The sequence below is a fragment of the Amblyomma mixtum genome, chromosome 7 (genome assembly GCF_055824585.1).
Source record: "Amblyomma mixtum isolate Tamu chromosome 7, ASM5582458v1, whole genome shotgun sequence".
Lineage (NCBI taxonomy): Eukaryota > Metazoa > Arthropoda > Arachnida > Ixodida > Ixodidae > Amblyomma > Amblyomma mixtum.
The window spans coordinates 126965787-126979592 of record NC_143018.1 but is presented as its reverse complement, the minus strand read 5'-3'; the positions used below and the strand labels follow the sequence as shown (position 1 = coordinate 126979592).

The 13806-nt window shown below is 45.5% G+C and overlaps 1 protein-coding gene across 1 annotated transcript in view; it reads left to right on the top strand.

Annotated features, from left to right (window-relative positions):
- Nucleotides 1–11854, top strand: part of LOC149337542 (clotting factor G beta subunit-like) — an 82647-nt gene extending 70793 nt beyond the window's left edge. The window contains exons 6-8 of the mRNA XM_089554448.1: nt 4646–4760; nt 9013–9170; nt 11642–11854. Coding sequence (XP_089410574.1) covers nt 4646–4760; nt 9013–9170; nt 11642–11854 — 486 coding nt within the window. The remainder of the gene's footprint in view (nt 1–4645; nt 4761–9012; nt 9171–11641) is intronic.
- Nucleotides 11855–13806: the final 1952 nt, after the last annotated feature.

Sequence of the window (13806 nt, the reverse complement as noted above, 5' to 3'; positions counted from 1 at the left end):
ACCGCGAAGAAGGAGCGGGGGGACGGTGAAACGGCGATAGGACCAAGGGCTTTTTTTTTTTTTCAGAAATTGTTACTTCGAAAAGAGCCCTTTGATTACCTAGCGTTTCTAAGAGGTCGCCATCTGCTCTAAGGCAACTGTGGTATCTTATTAGAACATTTTCGTGGCGCTAGTGATAATGACCTCGAGAATGGAGTTCGACTTGTTTTCTGTATTGTTACTCCGATGTGTGATCAATAGCATGAGTGTGTGAGCTAAAGCAAGTTAACGGGTGATGCCGCCCTGTTGAGCGCATGCCATGTGATAAAGCTTGTAAATATTATCCTCGGAGTGAAAAATAAATCAGTTGTTAGCATCGTTCTTTTCTGTTGCGCCATCCTCTCCCTGTTTTTTTTTTGTTAATGGCGCTACCTTACATTTAAAAGAATGATGTAGTGGCTGGTGTGTGTTATATGTGATCCTTGACACACCCCCAAATGATGAAATCCATGGGTGTTAAATAAGGTAACCTTGCTGGTCGAGCCATAGAAAGATGTCGCTCTCTCCACTGCTGCGGAAAACTACATCCAACCACTTCTAAACTTTGCTCCTGCCTAGGATCACTGAATAATATGTAAGCATGATGGCGCTCCTGCGCTCGGCAGGAGCGCCATCATGCTTACATATGGAGCGCCATCATGCTTACATATGATGTCAGTGATCCTAAGCAAAGGAATCTCTAAGCAAAGGAAAATCCTCAGGTGGCCCACCAGGAATGTCGTTGTCGTATCGCTCGACTCTTAGTGTGTTGTCTAAAGACATAGACCCAATTATAATGTTACTGTAAATTCCACACCCCACATTGAAGGACCACTGATGTTGGTGATGTGCTTACGAAACAACGCGAAAATTCTGGCAGTCCTCTAGTGAGGTTGTCGATATATAGTTGTGCATTGCGCTAGAATTTAGTTTCGTCGGTGCAGAGTACCTCGATAAGGAAACCTAGGCTCCATTTTGCCTTGATTATAATTCAGTTTGCTAAGTCTTTTCGACTATCGAAGTCACGAGTCTCCAGCATTTGGTGCAGCTGCACGAGGGTGGGATGGTGTTTTTCTTCAGTATTCTCTACATTGGACACTTCAGTACTCAAGTTTCAGCACCCACACTGCGAATGCTTGCCTGGAGGGGGGTCCGAAGAAAACTTTTAGAGGATATCTGTGTCTATCCTGTCTAGCAGGATATCTGTGGCTATTCATATTTCGCACTAGGCATAAACATCTGTAATCTCTCACTAACCGACTTTAAGAAAGTTATAAACTCTTGCGCTCAACATAAATATAATTACATTGAATTATTATTTTTTTCCCTCCTGAGCAATTTCTGCGAAGGTTTCTGGATGTATGTGTTCTTTGTTATACGTGTTTGTGGAACACCCACAAATCATATCTTCAATTGTGTGTGCGATCAGCTGTTGTTTAAGTTTATCATGTTTTTGTTAAATTTAGCAGGTTGTTTAATTTAATAAGCTGACTCATTTTATCTGTTAAGTGTTGTAAGAAACCGTGTATAGGTTTCCTCTGCTGCTGCAAATGTACTGGGACTGAGGCTCTTTCAGGCTGCTTTATGCAGCTTTTGCCTCAGTTTCCACCATTTTCTTTAAATGGAAAATAAATCAAATCAAATCAAATCAATCCTCCTCTAAAATTACAAGTATCTGTCGTTTCTTCATAAATGTCCCATTCTCTCCCATACGTAAGCGCAATCGTCATTAAGCTTGGATGCGTACCTGGATGCCAGCGTTGCAACAACTGAACAGTTTGCCTTTCATGTCTGCTTTGTGCATCTAGAGTCAGAAGTAGATGCTCTATTTCTTATCCGAGGAAGGCACAACTGCTGCCAAGTAACTTTGCCGTAGAGAACTCTGGGATATGGGTGCCTGGCGAGCTCCTGATCAGTTGAAATTCATTGCGATTGGTTCACACGAAGTAGAAACTTCGTCAGGTAATTTTTATCCAACGGCGAAATTGTAGGCGTCATTGGCTTGCATCCTTCTCACACGCTTCACCATTTACTTCACTGAGGTAGAATCGAAAGGCTGTGTCTTTGTTTTCTTACGCTGTCTGCGATGCTTTATCGTTTCGGCAGCGTTCGGCCAGCAGCATGCATTTGCGCCGTCATACGACAATATCCGGAGGCCTGGATACTCACGACTGGCATAGAGCTCTGTCGCTTCCCCGCAGCCAGTCACGCTGCAGCCGACGTTGTTCATTCATTGCAGGATGGAGGGCAGCAGAATAGTAGTGCGCAAGTGCCCTATCTTATTTTTTTTTTGTGGACTATCGCTGGAACGCGAAAAAAGAACTACGTGAGACATATCGTGCAGGAAAAAAAATAATAAGAGGCTTCTGAATGTAACAGGGTAACCATGCCTTCTGGCTGGTGTGGATCAAACGTAGTGCAACAATCAAAGAAAAAAAAGGAAACACAAGAATTGAAAGTACATAGGGAGTACTCGTCGCTGGTTATAATATATTTTTAAGGTCTTCTAGAGCTCTGCATGTAAAAAAAAGGTAATTATACTTAATTACTTAAACACTTATGGGGGCAATAAAAATATACTAAGGTATTCTAGGCGGGTACTTGCTTTAAGCGTTGGTTTCAACCCGCCTCCGAAGTGCCTTTCATTTTGAAGCCTTGGCAGAAGGTACGTGGGACAACCTCTATATCTTGCACTGCAACTCGCACCGTCTAACATTAACTATTGTGCAAAAGTTTTTGAGTTGTGTTTTTCTGTGCCCATCTATTCATTGCAGGCTGCGTCGTAGATATGGCACATGCTTTGGAAATAAAAAATCGGGGCCCATCATAAGAAGCTCTCAATGTTTAAGCCCCGTAGACAGCATCTTGCTGTTGATGTTCTCGTACGATATGAGATGCCTTTACCCTTCTGTAGTGTAAAAAAAATATTGTATATTATATAAGACAATATGAGTTCATGTTTCTAACAGCACAGCGAGGTATAGGGTGAAGTACTGTTAAAATTGGTTTCATCAATCGGAGGTGCCATAGCAATTGTTACATCAGTACTATGTAAATAGTGGACACTAATACAGGACTAAGCGATGTGAGCCCGGAAATGGGGATAGCCTGAAAATAATTTCAAGAATGGCAACAGTGGTACGTTATGCTAAAGATGGTATAGTTACAATGTTACGCAGCGAGTATAAACACTTGGTAATTGTGGGGATGTGAAATATTTATTTCCCGGTGTATAAGACGCACCCTTGTACAAGACGCACCGGCCATATATATGCAAGCCGTCACTGAAAAAGTTTGTATATAAGACGCCCCCGTGTATAAGACGCACCCCAATTTACCAGTTAGGCTAGTGAGGCTTAATTAAACACTCTTGCACGACCATCATAAAATTCACTGTACCTGTGAGAAATTCTTAAGCAACGCTAAATGATCGAAAAAGGCAACGCTCACGCCATACCCGCCCACGTTTTAGAATAAAGAAACAAAAAATGAAATAACTCTCCCATACGTCCATAACAACATTTTATTTCGACTTAAAGCATTCGAAGTCTTCACCTTCTGATGATCTATCAAAAAGTTCGCCCATTTCTGAGGCAACACGGCTGAAACATTCTCTTCGCACTGCGTACAGAGGGCAAAACTAATGTCTAGGACTACCGAACTGCGTGCCCCGCAGATCACAAAGTCGCTGCGACCAGGAAAGGAAAAAATTAAAATGAAATCTGCTAGAGATAACAGAATCGGGGCCACATGCGCCTCTCCGCGCATGCGTCGATGGTCCCTGTTTCCTTCTCTCTCTCTCTCTCTCTTTTTCTTTTCTCTATATTTCCGAGCTGGAAATAAAGGGGCCTTTTTTGCTCTGCGATTCGGCCTGGTTTTCGTCACGTAGCTGCCGGCCTTTGGCCGGTAGAACGTAACAAAATCCTATAAGTTTAGCTACACATGCTTACATCCAGACCATTTTTAACCAAATGGTATTGCTAGACATCGCGTGATCAGAACGAAACACGCCTAGGACGTGTTCTAGACAAGCGTTTTGCCCTCTGTATGTACTACGTACACGGAGCAAACAAAATTGCAAAAGGTGGCTAAAAAAGAACGCCGGCTTGTCTTGGCTCGTCTTGACAATGGCGAGAGCGCGATTTTCGCCATCTTTTGGCATTTCACATTAGTTTTGCTTGGGGCCTCCGAAACGGTCGCTCGTTTGTGATCCCGGAAGTCGTCATCCCCGGCATTTGATGATTAAGTTCACCTAAAAAAAAAGTTGCGCACGGTGGTCCCCGTATTGAAGTATTAACCGTGTTACAACCGCGTCATTGGCAGTGATACTTTTTCGGTGAAAAAAGCTTCAAGATGAACCTGAGTAATTTCTAAACTCGCAAAAAACCGAAAAATTCGCGTATAAGACGCCCACTTGTATAGGACGCACCAGCAAGATTTTTGAAAAAAAAAGCCGCGTCTTCTAGGCCGGAACATACTAGTAAAACGCGACTTTGGAACTGTGAAAGTACATTCTAAATGGATAAATACCGCCTCGTGTAGACACATTAAAAGTTCCTTGTTTTACGAAGAAGGAATGTCCATTTCTTATTATAGAATTTAACGACTAGCGCATTTTTCTTTGCAGCTGCCAGTACCACTGAAGTTTGATGCCTTCGTGAACCCGATATGCCTTCCTAAGCGCAAGATTCGAGTTCAAGGAAAGAAGCTGCTCGGTGCTGGCTGGGGAATGGTAGGCAAAGGTAAGAAACCATTTCGTCCAGTCGCACTCACAGCGTACATCGCTCCTTTAAGGAACAATTATCAACAAATAATTTTTCACGCATAATTTCACGGATTTTATGGATCGGCACGTTTTGGTTTCTACACGTACGGTTGCGCTTATCGAGCTATTACAGCTTTATGTGTGAAGGAACGTATATATTTTAGGACTTGCACTAACTTTGCGGAGCTCTTGAACTTATTGTATTCATGTGCAACGTTAGTCATAGTTTATATGAACACTGAGTAGAGAACTAAGTGCCATAATGTTACTACTCTCTTCGCTACGAGGTCGTTATTAAAAGTACGAAGATGAAAATTCATGCTTAGCTGCCAGTGCACTGCGCTATGCAGAAGAACACATGCGAAAGTTAGGAGTGCATCATATTTTCTTTTTAAAATTCTGAAAGGTGTTTTTCCCAGTTTTGTGCGCAACCTGCTGCGGTTCACAGAGGAAGCTGCACGGAATTGGAGTTTTCCGGCAAAGCTACACGGGACTACCGTCGTGTCATCATTGAAAACGAGTACCGGAGATATTTGCCTAGGGCCTTTACAGCTGAGAGCCGATACAACTTACCCTACAAAGGCGGATCGCTCTCGAACTAAAATGGGTTTCCCCTAATAATGTTGTCTAGCCTTTGAAAACAGCGCTGCTAATCAGCCCGTCTGCTTCAGCTGTCCATGATATGGCGTGCCCCAAAGCATTAGGCACGCTCGCACTAGCGCCTTGATTAGTGCGTAAATCATTCAGGGCTTTACCATCCCATAAAAGTAACTTTTAGTGTCAGTGATTTTATCGGTCCTTGTCTGAAGCCAAATTGACGTCGAAAGCCAAGCCATGACTCGAAACCGAAATCAAAGTGAAGACCAAAGTGCTAGCGCATCTGATTCGCTTCCCTTCTTGAAAACCAGGAAGAGTTTTATACGACAGCTCTAGTACGAAGGTATTATGATCTCATATGACTCTCATAGGTGTCATGATCGCAGACACGTAGCTCAGACTCGTACGTCTCTCATTCGTCTCTTCTATGTCTCTCACACTGGTATGTTTCTGGCACCTGCGAAAATCACATGCCTCTCGTATTCCATTCCATGTTTCTATCCACTGGGCTCGTTTGGAGTCTCTGCACTTTTATTGTTGTGTATTGGCTTGTTATCTGTTCCAGAAGTCAAATAATTTCACTTCTTAGTGCAATGGTGAAGAAAAATTGCAGAACTAAACTCCCCAAATAAAAGCAATAGCACCACAAACACAGCGCTCCACTCGCTTGTCGCCTTTTCCGTATCGTCATATCATGCGCCACTAAATGGCTCCTTTCAATGTTAAATCATATTGCTTTCGCTGCTTTTAGACAACCTCTGTATGCGGTTCGAAATGGCTCTTCTTGGAACAAATACGTGAACCCGGCATCGATACATGCTTACTTCAGCATGCGCGTTATGATAGCTATCCATCTTTACCATCTTTATTATCTTCTACTTTTTAAACATTGTGTCCGGCCGCCTGGTGCCCTGGTAACTAGCTTAGAACTTTAGAGCTCAGATTTTGTGGCCGCCAGGTTTTGAGGAAGCCTTTTGAGCGTGAGTGCATTCATTGCCTCCTTACTAAGGAACGTCACGGGCCTGTGAAAACAAAAGACATGTCCGATTAACTGGAACGTAGCACCGCACTGCACGGCGCTTATAAAATTCACAAATTTCTTAGTTCTCGCAACTTTCATTTCAAATTGCGCAATGTCTTGAGGCAGTGGTGCTGTCGCTTGGAAGCAGTTATATGCCATCATTTTCTGCGTTACTGACGCTGTTGAGCTTCGCAGGCCATTTCTCAGTCACAGTCGCTCCTCTAACACTTTCTCAACAGCTTTAGAAAACTAACTGCTTCTTTCATTTATATGCTTCAACGTTCCAAAGTGATTCAGACTATGCGAAACGCTGTGGTGAAGAGCTCCGGATAATATCGACTACTTGGGGTTCTTTGCGTGCAACGACATTTCACAATACGCAGGTCTCTGCCATTTCGCCTCCGTCGATATGCCACAGACCAGAAGAGGAAACAAATGATTAATTTCAGAAATATTCCAACCGTATCCTCTTACGACGCCATGAGCACAAAAATACGGACTAGAAAAGCCAAAGTGACATGAACAGCCTCACGAAATGAATGAAGGGCTGCAAGGAATGACAAGTTATGCATTTTGATGGACTCAGAACAAGCGCGCACATATTTTTTTCACCCAGACACACTTACGGTCCTATGGGCGCTGACTAGCGTTTTTTTTTTCTGGTGGTGGATGCGCACTTTCAAGAAATACACGCTCATAGTATCGCCATCATAGGCCTTCGTGGTCCGTGACAATGTAGTCGTTATCCCCTCGTCTTCACTGCAGGTTTCACGGGCCTTACATGTGGACCTTATGAATCGTGTTGTATCAAACGAATCGCGCGAAACAAGTCCGCTTGATATTCTACGGTAGCTTCACCTCAGCAACCTCGTCTACCTAAAGCGATACTGAAGACATCTTCATGCTATCATTGTTGCCAGTTGAAACTGATGCTATTAATCTTTCCCAGTAAGTCAACATTAGGCCAGGTAGAAAAACATGCATTCTTTTTTTGCGGATAAAATCGCATTTGAGAGATTCCAAGTAACTCGGTATAAACCCCTTACTTCTACGACCAGTTACGCATGGTGTGATTTTCGCCTCCTGACGCCGCAGTTTCCGTCGGTCTGCGACGCTAGAGAGTCGGTTTAGCCACAGATGTCAAAACCACACGTTTTGGTCCGGTTGGAATTCGAGTGCACCTTTGGAGTGATCGTTATCGTGTGACCAAAGGCGAGCTCCGTGAAGTCGTTCCACGTGCAGGCACGGACGAGTTGCCGGGGGAAACGGTGAGGTGGCAGATCCGATGAGGCAGCAAGCCTGTTTTCCGGTCCGACCGAATTTGCTGGGCATGCGTTGCATGTGCTAAAACACTTACCTGAAATTGCACAGCGACATCAGCGACCCCACAGAATTTTGAAGCGAAAAGCTTCACTACCCGCACCAAAACCGCGCTTCGCGTGAGCCGTCGGAGCCAAGATTTGCCACAGCTGCGCATGCGGGAAACCGAGTGACGTCACACGCGCCACAAATAAAAAAATAAATAAAACACAAACACTGCGCCAGGAAACTCTCATATCTAGACGGACACCCGAACCGCGCCGTAAGCGAAGTTAAATGAAAGGAAAATTGGTTTTAAGGAAAGTAAACGACGCCTGTCTCTCTCAAAGACGCAGGTTCGATCCCGGCCGCTGCGGCTGAATTTCGATGGAGGCGAAATTCTAGAGGCCCGTGTGCTGTGCGATGTCAGTGCACGTTAAAGAACCCCAGGTGGCCGAAATTTCCGGAGTCCTTCACTACGGCGTCCCTCATAGCCTAAGTCGCTTTGGGACGTTAAACCCCAATAAACCAATAAAAAGCCTGTCTCTCTCATATCTCGGTGGATACCTGAACCGCGTCTTAAGAAATTAAATGAAAATTGGTTTTAAGGAAAGGAAATGCCTCTCTCTCATTTCTTGGTGTACACCCGAAAGGAATCGACATCACATTACATGTCTCTAAAGCAACCTTCTAAGACAGCACCGTATTCACTACACGCGCGTCTCCTCCTCCGCCTCCGTACAGGCAGTGTGTGGACGGCCGAACGCCTCCACCGTTATCGTGGTGCTCCCAGTGCGATGTGCGCCAACTGCGACAGCCATGACGTCAAACAAAGCACAACTGCAGCTTTTCGCTTGCATATCCAGGCTTAACCAGAGCTAAGCCACTGCCTAATTTTTTTTGGTTGTAGCCGTAGCATGTGGAACGGGCCTACACCGGTTGCCGCTGTTTTGAAGTGAATATAAGATAGCCTTCAGGATCCACGGCGAAAATTTTACGCCGACGCATGCAGTTTCTCGGAGAAAATAGCGAGTGAATGTAGCGACACCTGTAGTTCGTTTCTCTTCTTTCTTCTGCCATTTAAGCTGCTGATACTTGCCAAGTTCAGTTTGTTATAGGTGCTGAAATTTGTTCTCACAGACCGTTTAACACTGCTGCCCACTAAAAACTGCTAGGACGACTGACAGTCAGAAAAACCACCCACAGCATTGTGCTGAGCAAAGCAATGCATTTCTCCGGCACGCTACTACTGTAATTCACTCAGAAGTTTTCTTAGCTCTTTTCGAAAAGGTTTTATTTGTCTTAATTGCAGGGGATCGAACCAGTTCAAAGCTCCTATACACCGAACTTCATGCGATGACGGACACTTTATGCCTTAAAAGCCAAAGAAAACTCGTCTTGCATCCTTCGAAGAGGAGGATCGTTGTTGGTCCAGCAATTTGTACTAATGAAACGAAATCGACCTGCATGGTAAGTGCGATGAGCGTCCAAGTTTGAGGCAAGGAAATACGGCACATTATGCTGGAGACACCTGCCTGCGTGCGTGAACGGAATGAAGTATGATGAATTTCTAGAATCCATCCTAAAGCGCAAAAAAATCGCACATTTGCTATGTCATCCGACCTGCCTGTTTTGGAACGAATTATCGGAAAAATTTACAACGTGCAAGATTAGAGCAAGTGCGGTTTAAATGTTCAAGATTTGAACATTCCCATCAGCGAAGAGATGGAATCGCTACGTGTGTTTTCGCTTAGCTCTTCACTATGATTAGTCTGTAGAATGTCGCATTGAAAACCTGAGAATCTGTAAGAAGCAACGTCAAACCATCTACTGTAAACAGGTTCACTGCGTCCCACTTGTTAAAGTTTATCGCCTTAAAGGGATACTGAAGCAAAATCTTAAATTTGAACAAAAACGCTTAAAATAGATTCTCGGAATGTGATTACACCGAAATCTAATGGTGACTTCGCATATTTTTCAGCGGATGGTTTTATTTTCGATGTTTTATGGGCGCGCGCTGAGCCCTCCCGGCCGGCGCTAGGTGAAGAGCGTGACGTCATGACAGCCTCGTCGGACAGGCAACTGGTCGCGTCACTCGAAGCGCGATGTCGCACTGCAGTTTGGGTAGACCAAGCGATAAGGCTCCGAACCTCCGACGCTGACGGCGCAAAACCCGCGAGTAGCGATGGCAATCGTGCTCCTGCGGGAACAGTGGGCGCGTGGCTATTATGACCAGTCACAGCTTCCACAGGCGGCCGCCAGGTGAAAAGATACAGCATTAAATCGCAAAAAAAAGTGCTATCCGCCTTTTTTCGCTAAAATGCTTGTCTCATTTATCAATTTCAGCAGTTAAGCTCTTGTTTACATGTAAAACAGCAGCTCCAAAATTTTGCTTCAGTGTCCCTTTAAGAACATATATAGTTTGCTACCCGTAAGACCGACCCTTCGTTCATTCCTCGTTTCCGCGCTAAGTTCCGATCTTTAAAGCACACTCTTCGTGATACAAATGAAGCAGTATAAAATAGGAATATTTTTTCACTCAAAATCCACAGGATTGTGTCAATGCCATTACCCTAGTACTACTAACTGCCATTAATCTAGTATTCCATGTCCTTTCCACATGCTTTTTTATTCCTTTTTTCTGGCTACATGTATATGCATAAGGTCTGTGATTTGTGAGTGTGTAACGTCCCAAAGCGACTCAGGCTATGAGGGGCGGCGTAGTGAAGTGTTCCAAGAATTTCGACCATGTGGGCTTCTTTAACGCGCACTTTATGTGTATATCGTTTGCGCATGCGGGCACTCTATGCTTGCGTCTATGTATATATGTCCCCTTTAGGTAGCACACTGGCATTTGTGTATGTATCTTTCATATACCTTACATAATTTTTGAATTGTTTCTCACTTAAATGGCCACTGATCACCCGCCGGTCGGAAAAATTTTTCACCTCTCTGGTAGGGACGCATCATGTCCGGAAGGCGCGGCCATAAATATTTTTGAAAAGACTCATTAATAGCGTAATTATGCACATCGCAATGAAGATACTTCGCCATGCTCCTCTCCTTCCGTTCCCTCCTCGAGATTTTTCTCTCTCGCGCCTCGTCGAGTAGGCTCAGCAAGGGAAAACCGCCCTTCCTCCTCCCATGTTAGCGGGAGGTCTGATGGAGTACGTCACGCGTCTACGTCATGGCCGCGCTTTGAAAAGAATTCTTGTCTTGCTTTTTGCTGCCAGGGATATTTCATGGGTGGGGGGTCTCCCAAGATCCTCTCTATTTAGCTCCTTGGGTCTCCCCGCGATGTTTCTTCGTGCTTTTTTTCTTTTCCGCGACCTCGCCCCAGTTGTTTATTCTCGACCAAGTCCCAATGAGGGATGCTGTTCATTGCCTGCAGTAGCCCACCGTTCTCCCGTCAGTCAGAACGACGCACCAATGGAAGGCCTTTCCCGAAGGTTTTGAAGATGACGTCAGTTTTAAGGCCCGAAGCCAGAGTAGAGCGTGACGATGTTTTCTTCTCAAATAAAAGAGCAAACGGGCTTTGATTTGAATTTTTGCCACTTTTTGGTATGCACACGGCTCTAGTTTCTTGCAGAGGTTATCCTCGATGCCTCATCTATGCAATGCGCTTGTTTGTCTAAAATATGCAGACCCCTGGTCAGTGGCCCTTTAAAAATGTATGCCATGGATAAATATGCGTATTCTTTTATTGACTTAGCATGTTCTTGGGAGCACTGGCTCCCGTTGCTCTGCAAAAGGTCTCCAGGAATCAATCAAGGCCCAGTCCTACCTTTTAGCCCTGGAGAACATTCCAAAGTATAACTATAAATAAACTGAGTTTAATTCAATTAAAAATTGAAATACATGCGCGACGAGAAGCTAAAAATATCAGGCAAATCGGTCACAAGACAATTAACCTGCTTTTTATTTTCCCTTTTCGTTTAAAGGGGGACTCCGGCGGACCGTTATGGCTCCAAGGTGACGGTGGAAAAGCAGTGCTAGTCGGAGTGACTTCGGTTGGTGACAAATGCGCACGAAGAAGAAATATATATAGCATTTATTCAAGGGTATCTGCCTATATGCTTTGGATAAAAAAGGCACTCGCCCATCCAAAGCAATGGAGACCGCTTCTTACAAATAAGATCATCGACGTGAGCTAATGCTTTTTCACACTGTAAAACATAGCGCGCTAATAAAAAATCTGTTGCTTTTAGCCTTCATGCTTGTAACCAGTTTCATAGACTCTAAAATACCTTCAGTAAAACCTATATTTATCTGCTTTTATATTGCAGGGATCATGAACTGCACCGATAACAAATGGTGTTTATAGACAATCAGATAATTACAAACATGAAGTGAAAAACATGGAGGGTTCTTAATCAGAATTTTACAGGCGAAAATTCGACATTTAAGTTGCCTAGGTTGCCTGCTATGGTGTCTGCAAAGAGTGTACAATGTTCTAATTGCGCAATGTTCCCGCCAAATCTGCGGATGGGAGTCATGGGACCGGCTGCATTGCCCTTATATGCAATGCTGACTCATCACTTTCTAGAATGCTCGAGTGCTCTCCACTGCGTTATCATATGTGATTACTAAGTCCACCGACAAATCCTCCTGGGTCTTCCAAAATTTTGGGTTCCTTTGGGAGTTTGGGGTCCTCAGATTTTAAATTTGGCGGTGCCCGATCACTGGCGGTCACATGGTGTTGATGAGGTCGCTACCCTATGTTTCCCGTTCATTAATTGCAGGGAGGTGCATCGCACTACAGTGGACACAACCTGGGCAAGAAGCCGCTGCGGTGGTGGTGGTGGTGAAAAATATTTATAAGCAATTAAATTTTTTACAGAAAGTTGATTGGGGTAGGACCCTATTGGCCCTTTCCCCTCACAGTACTAGGTGGAGCCCCTATTCCGGGGCCCCATTGGCAAGCAACGCCGCCCGCGTCCGTTGAACCAAGGCCTTTTGGCTCTTCAGGTCTTGACAGCCGAGCAGGGCCGCCTCCCAGTCCTCTCTGGTGGGGTTGGCGTTTGGGGGGATAGATGGGTTAGATTGACACGCCCAAACCATGTGGAAGGTGTCAGACACCTCCCCACAGAACTGGCACGTGCCATCAAAGGATGTATTGAAATGCTTAAGCACCGCCGGGCGCTCGTCAGCGCGATCCAGACCCTTACAAGGGGCCGGGTAGCGCCGGTGCTCCTCCTTGTAGTAATCGGTGATTTGTTTGAATGTAATGGCCAGATTGTCTGATTGGGAGTACCCTTCCAAGGACAGGGAGATAGCCCGGGGAGAGAGTGTGCGGGCGGCCTGATCGGCCTGTTCGTTTCCCTGGAGTCCCTGGTGACCGGGGGCCCAAATCAGGTTGCGTGGAGTTGGATCTTCAAATCGACAGCTATATTCCAGTATGCGCCAGGCAAGCGGGGGAGCCCAGCCCAACTCGTAGTTCCGACAGGCCCCTCGCGAGTCGGTGATGATGTGTTTTGACTTGGGATTCGTGAGAGCCAGAGCAATGGCAATCTCCTCCGCGTGTGTTGCGCTGTAGGCTTTGAAAGTGAACCCGTTAACTGTGTTTGTGTTGTGTACGACTGCGGCCGTGTACCACCCCCCGTGGTGTGGGCCGGCAACGTCTACGTAATACACATGTTCTTGGTTACCATAGCATCGCGCCAACGCTTCCGCACGCGCCTGGCGACGACCGCTATGGTCTTCTCTGGACATGTTGCGGGGAAGGGGTCGGACCCGGAGGGCGTGTCTCCAGGGCTCTGGCACTCTCTCCCTTTCCTCAATGTGGTAGTCGTGTTTGATGTGTAGCCGGTCCAAGAGGCGGCGACCGGACGTGGTCTGTGCAAGACGCGTGTATTGGTTGACTAAGTGGGCCTCTCGAAGCTCCCGAAATGTGTTCACCACGCCCAAGGCCAGAAGCCTCTGGTTGGACGTGGTGACCGGAAGATCGAGAGCCCGCTTGATGACTTTCCGCAGGATGACCTCCAGTTGGTCATCATCGTGTTTGCGCAGGTGCAAGCAGGGAGTTGAGTAGAGGATTCTACTCTTTACGAAAGCATGGGCAAGCCGCAGTGCATCCTTGCTTCGTAATCCGCCCCGCTTGTTGGAG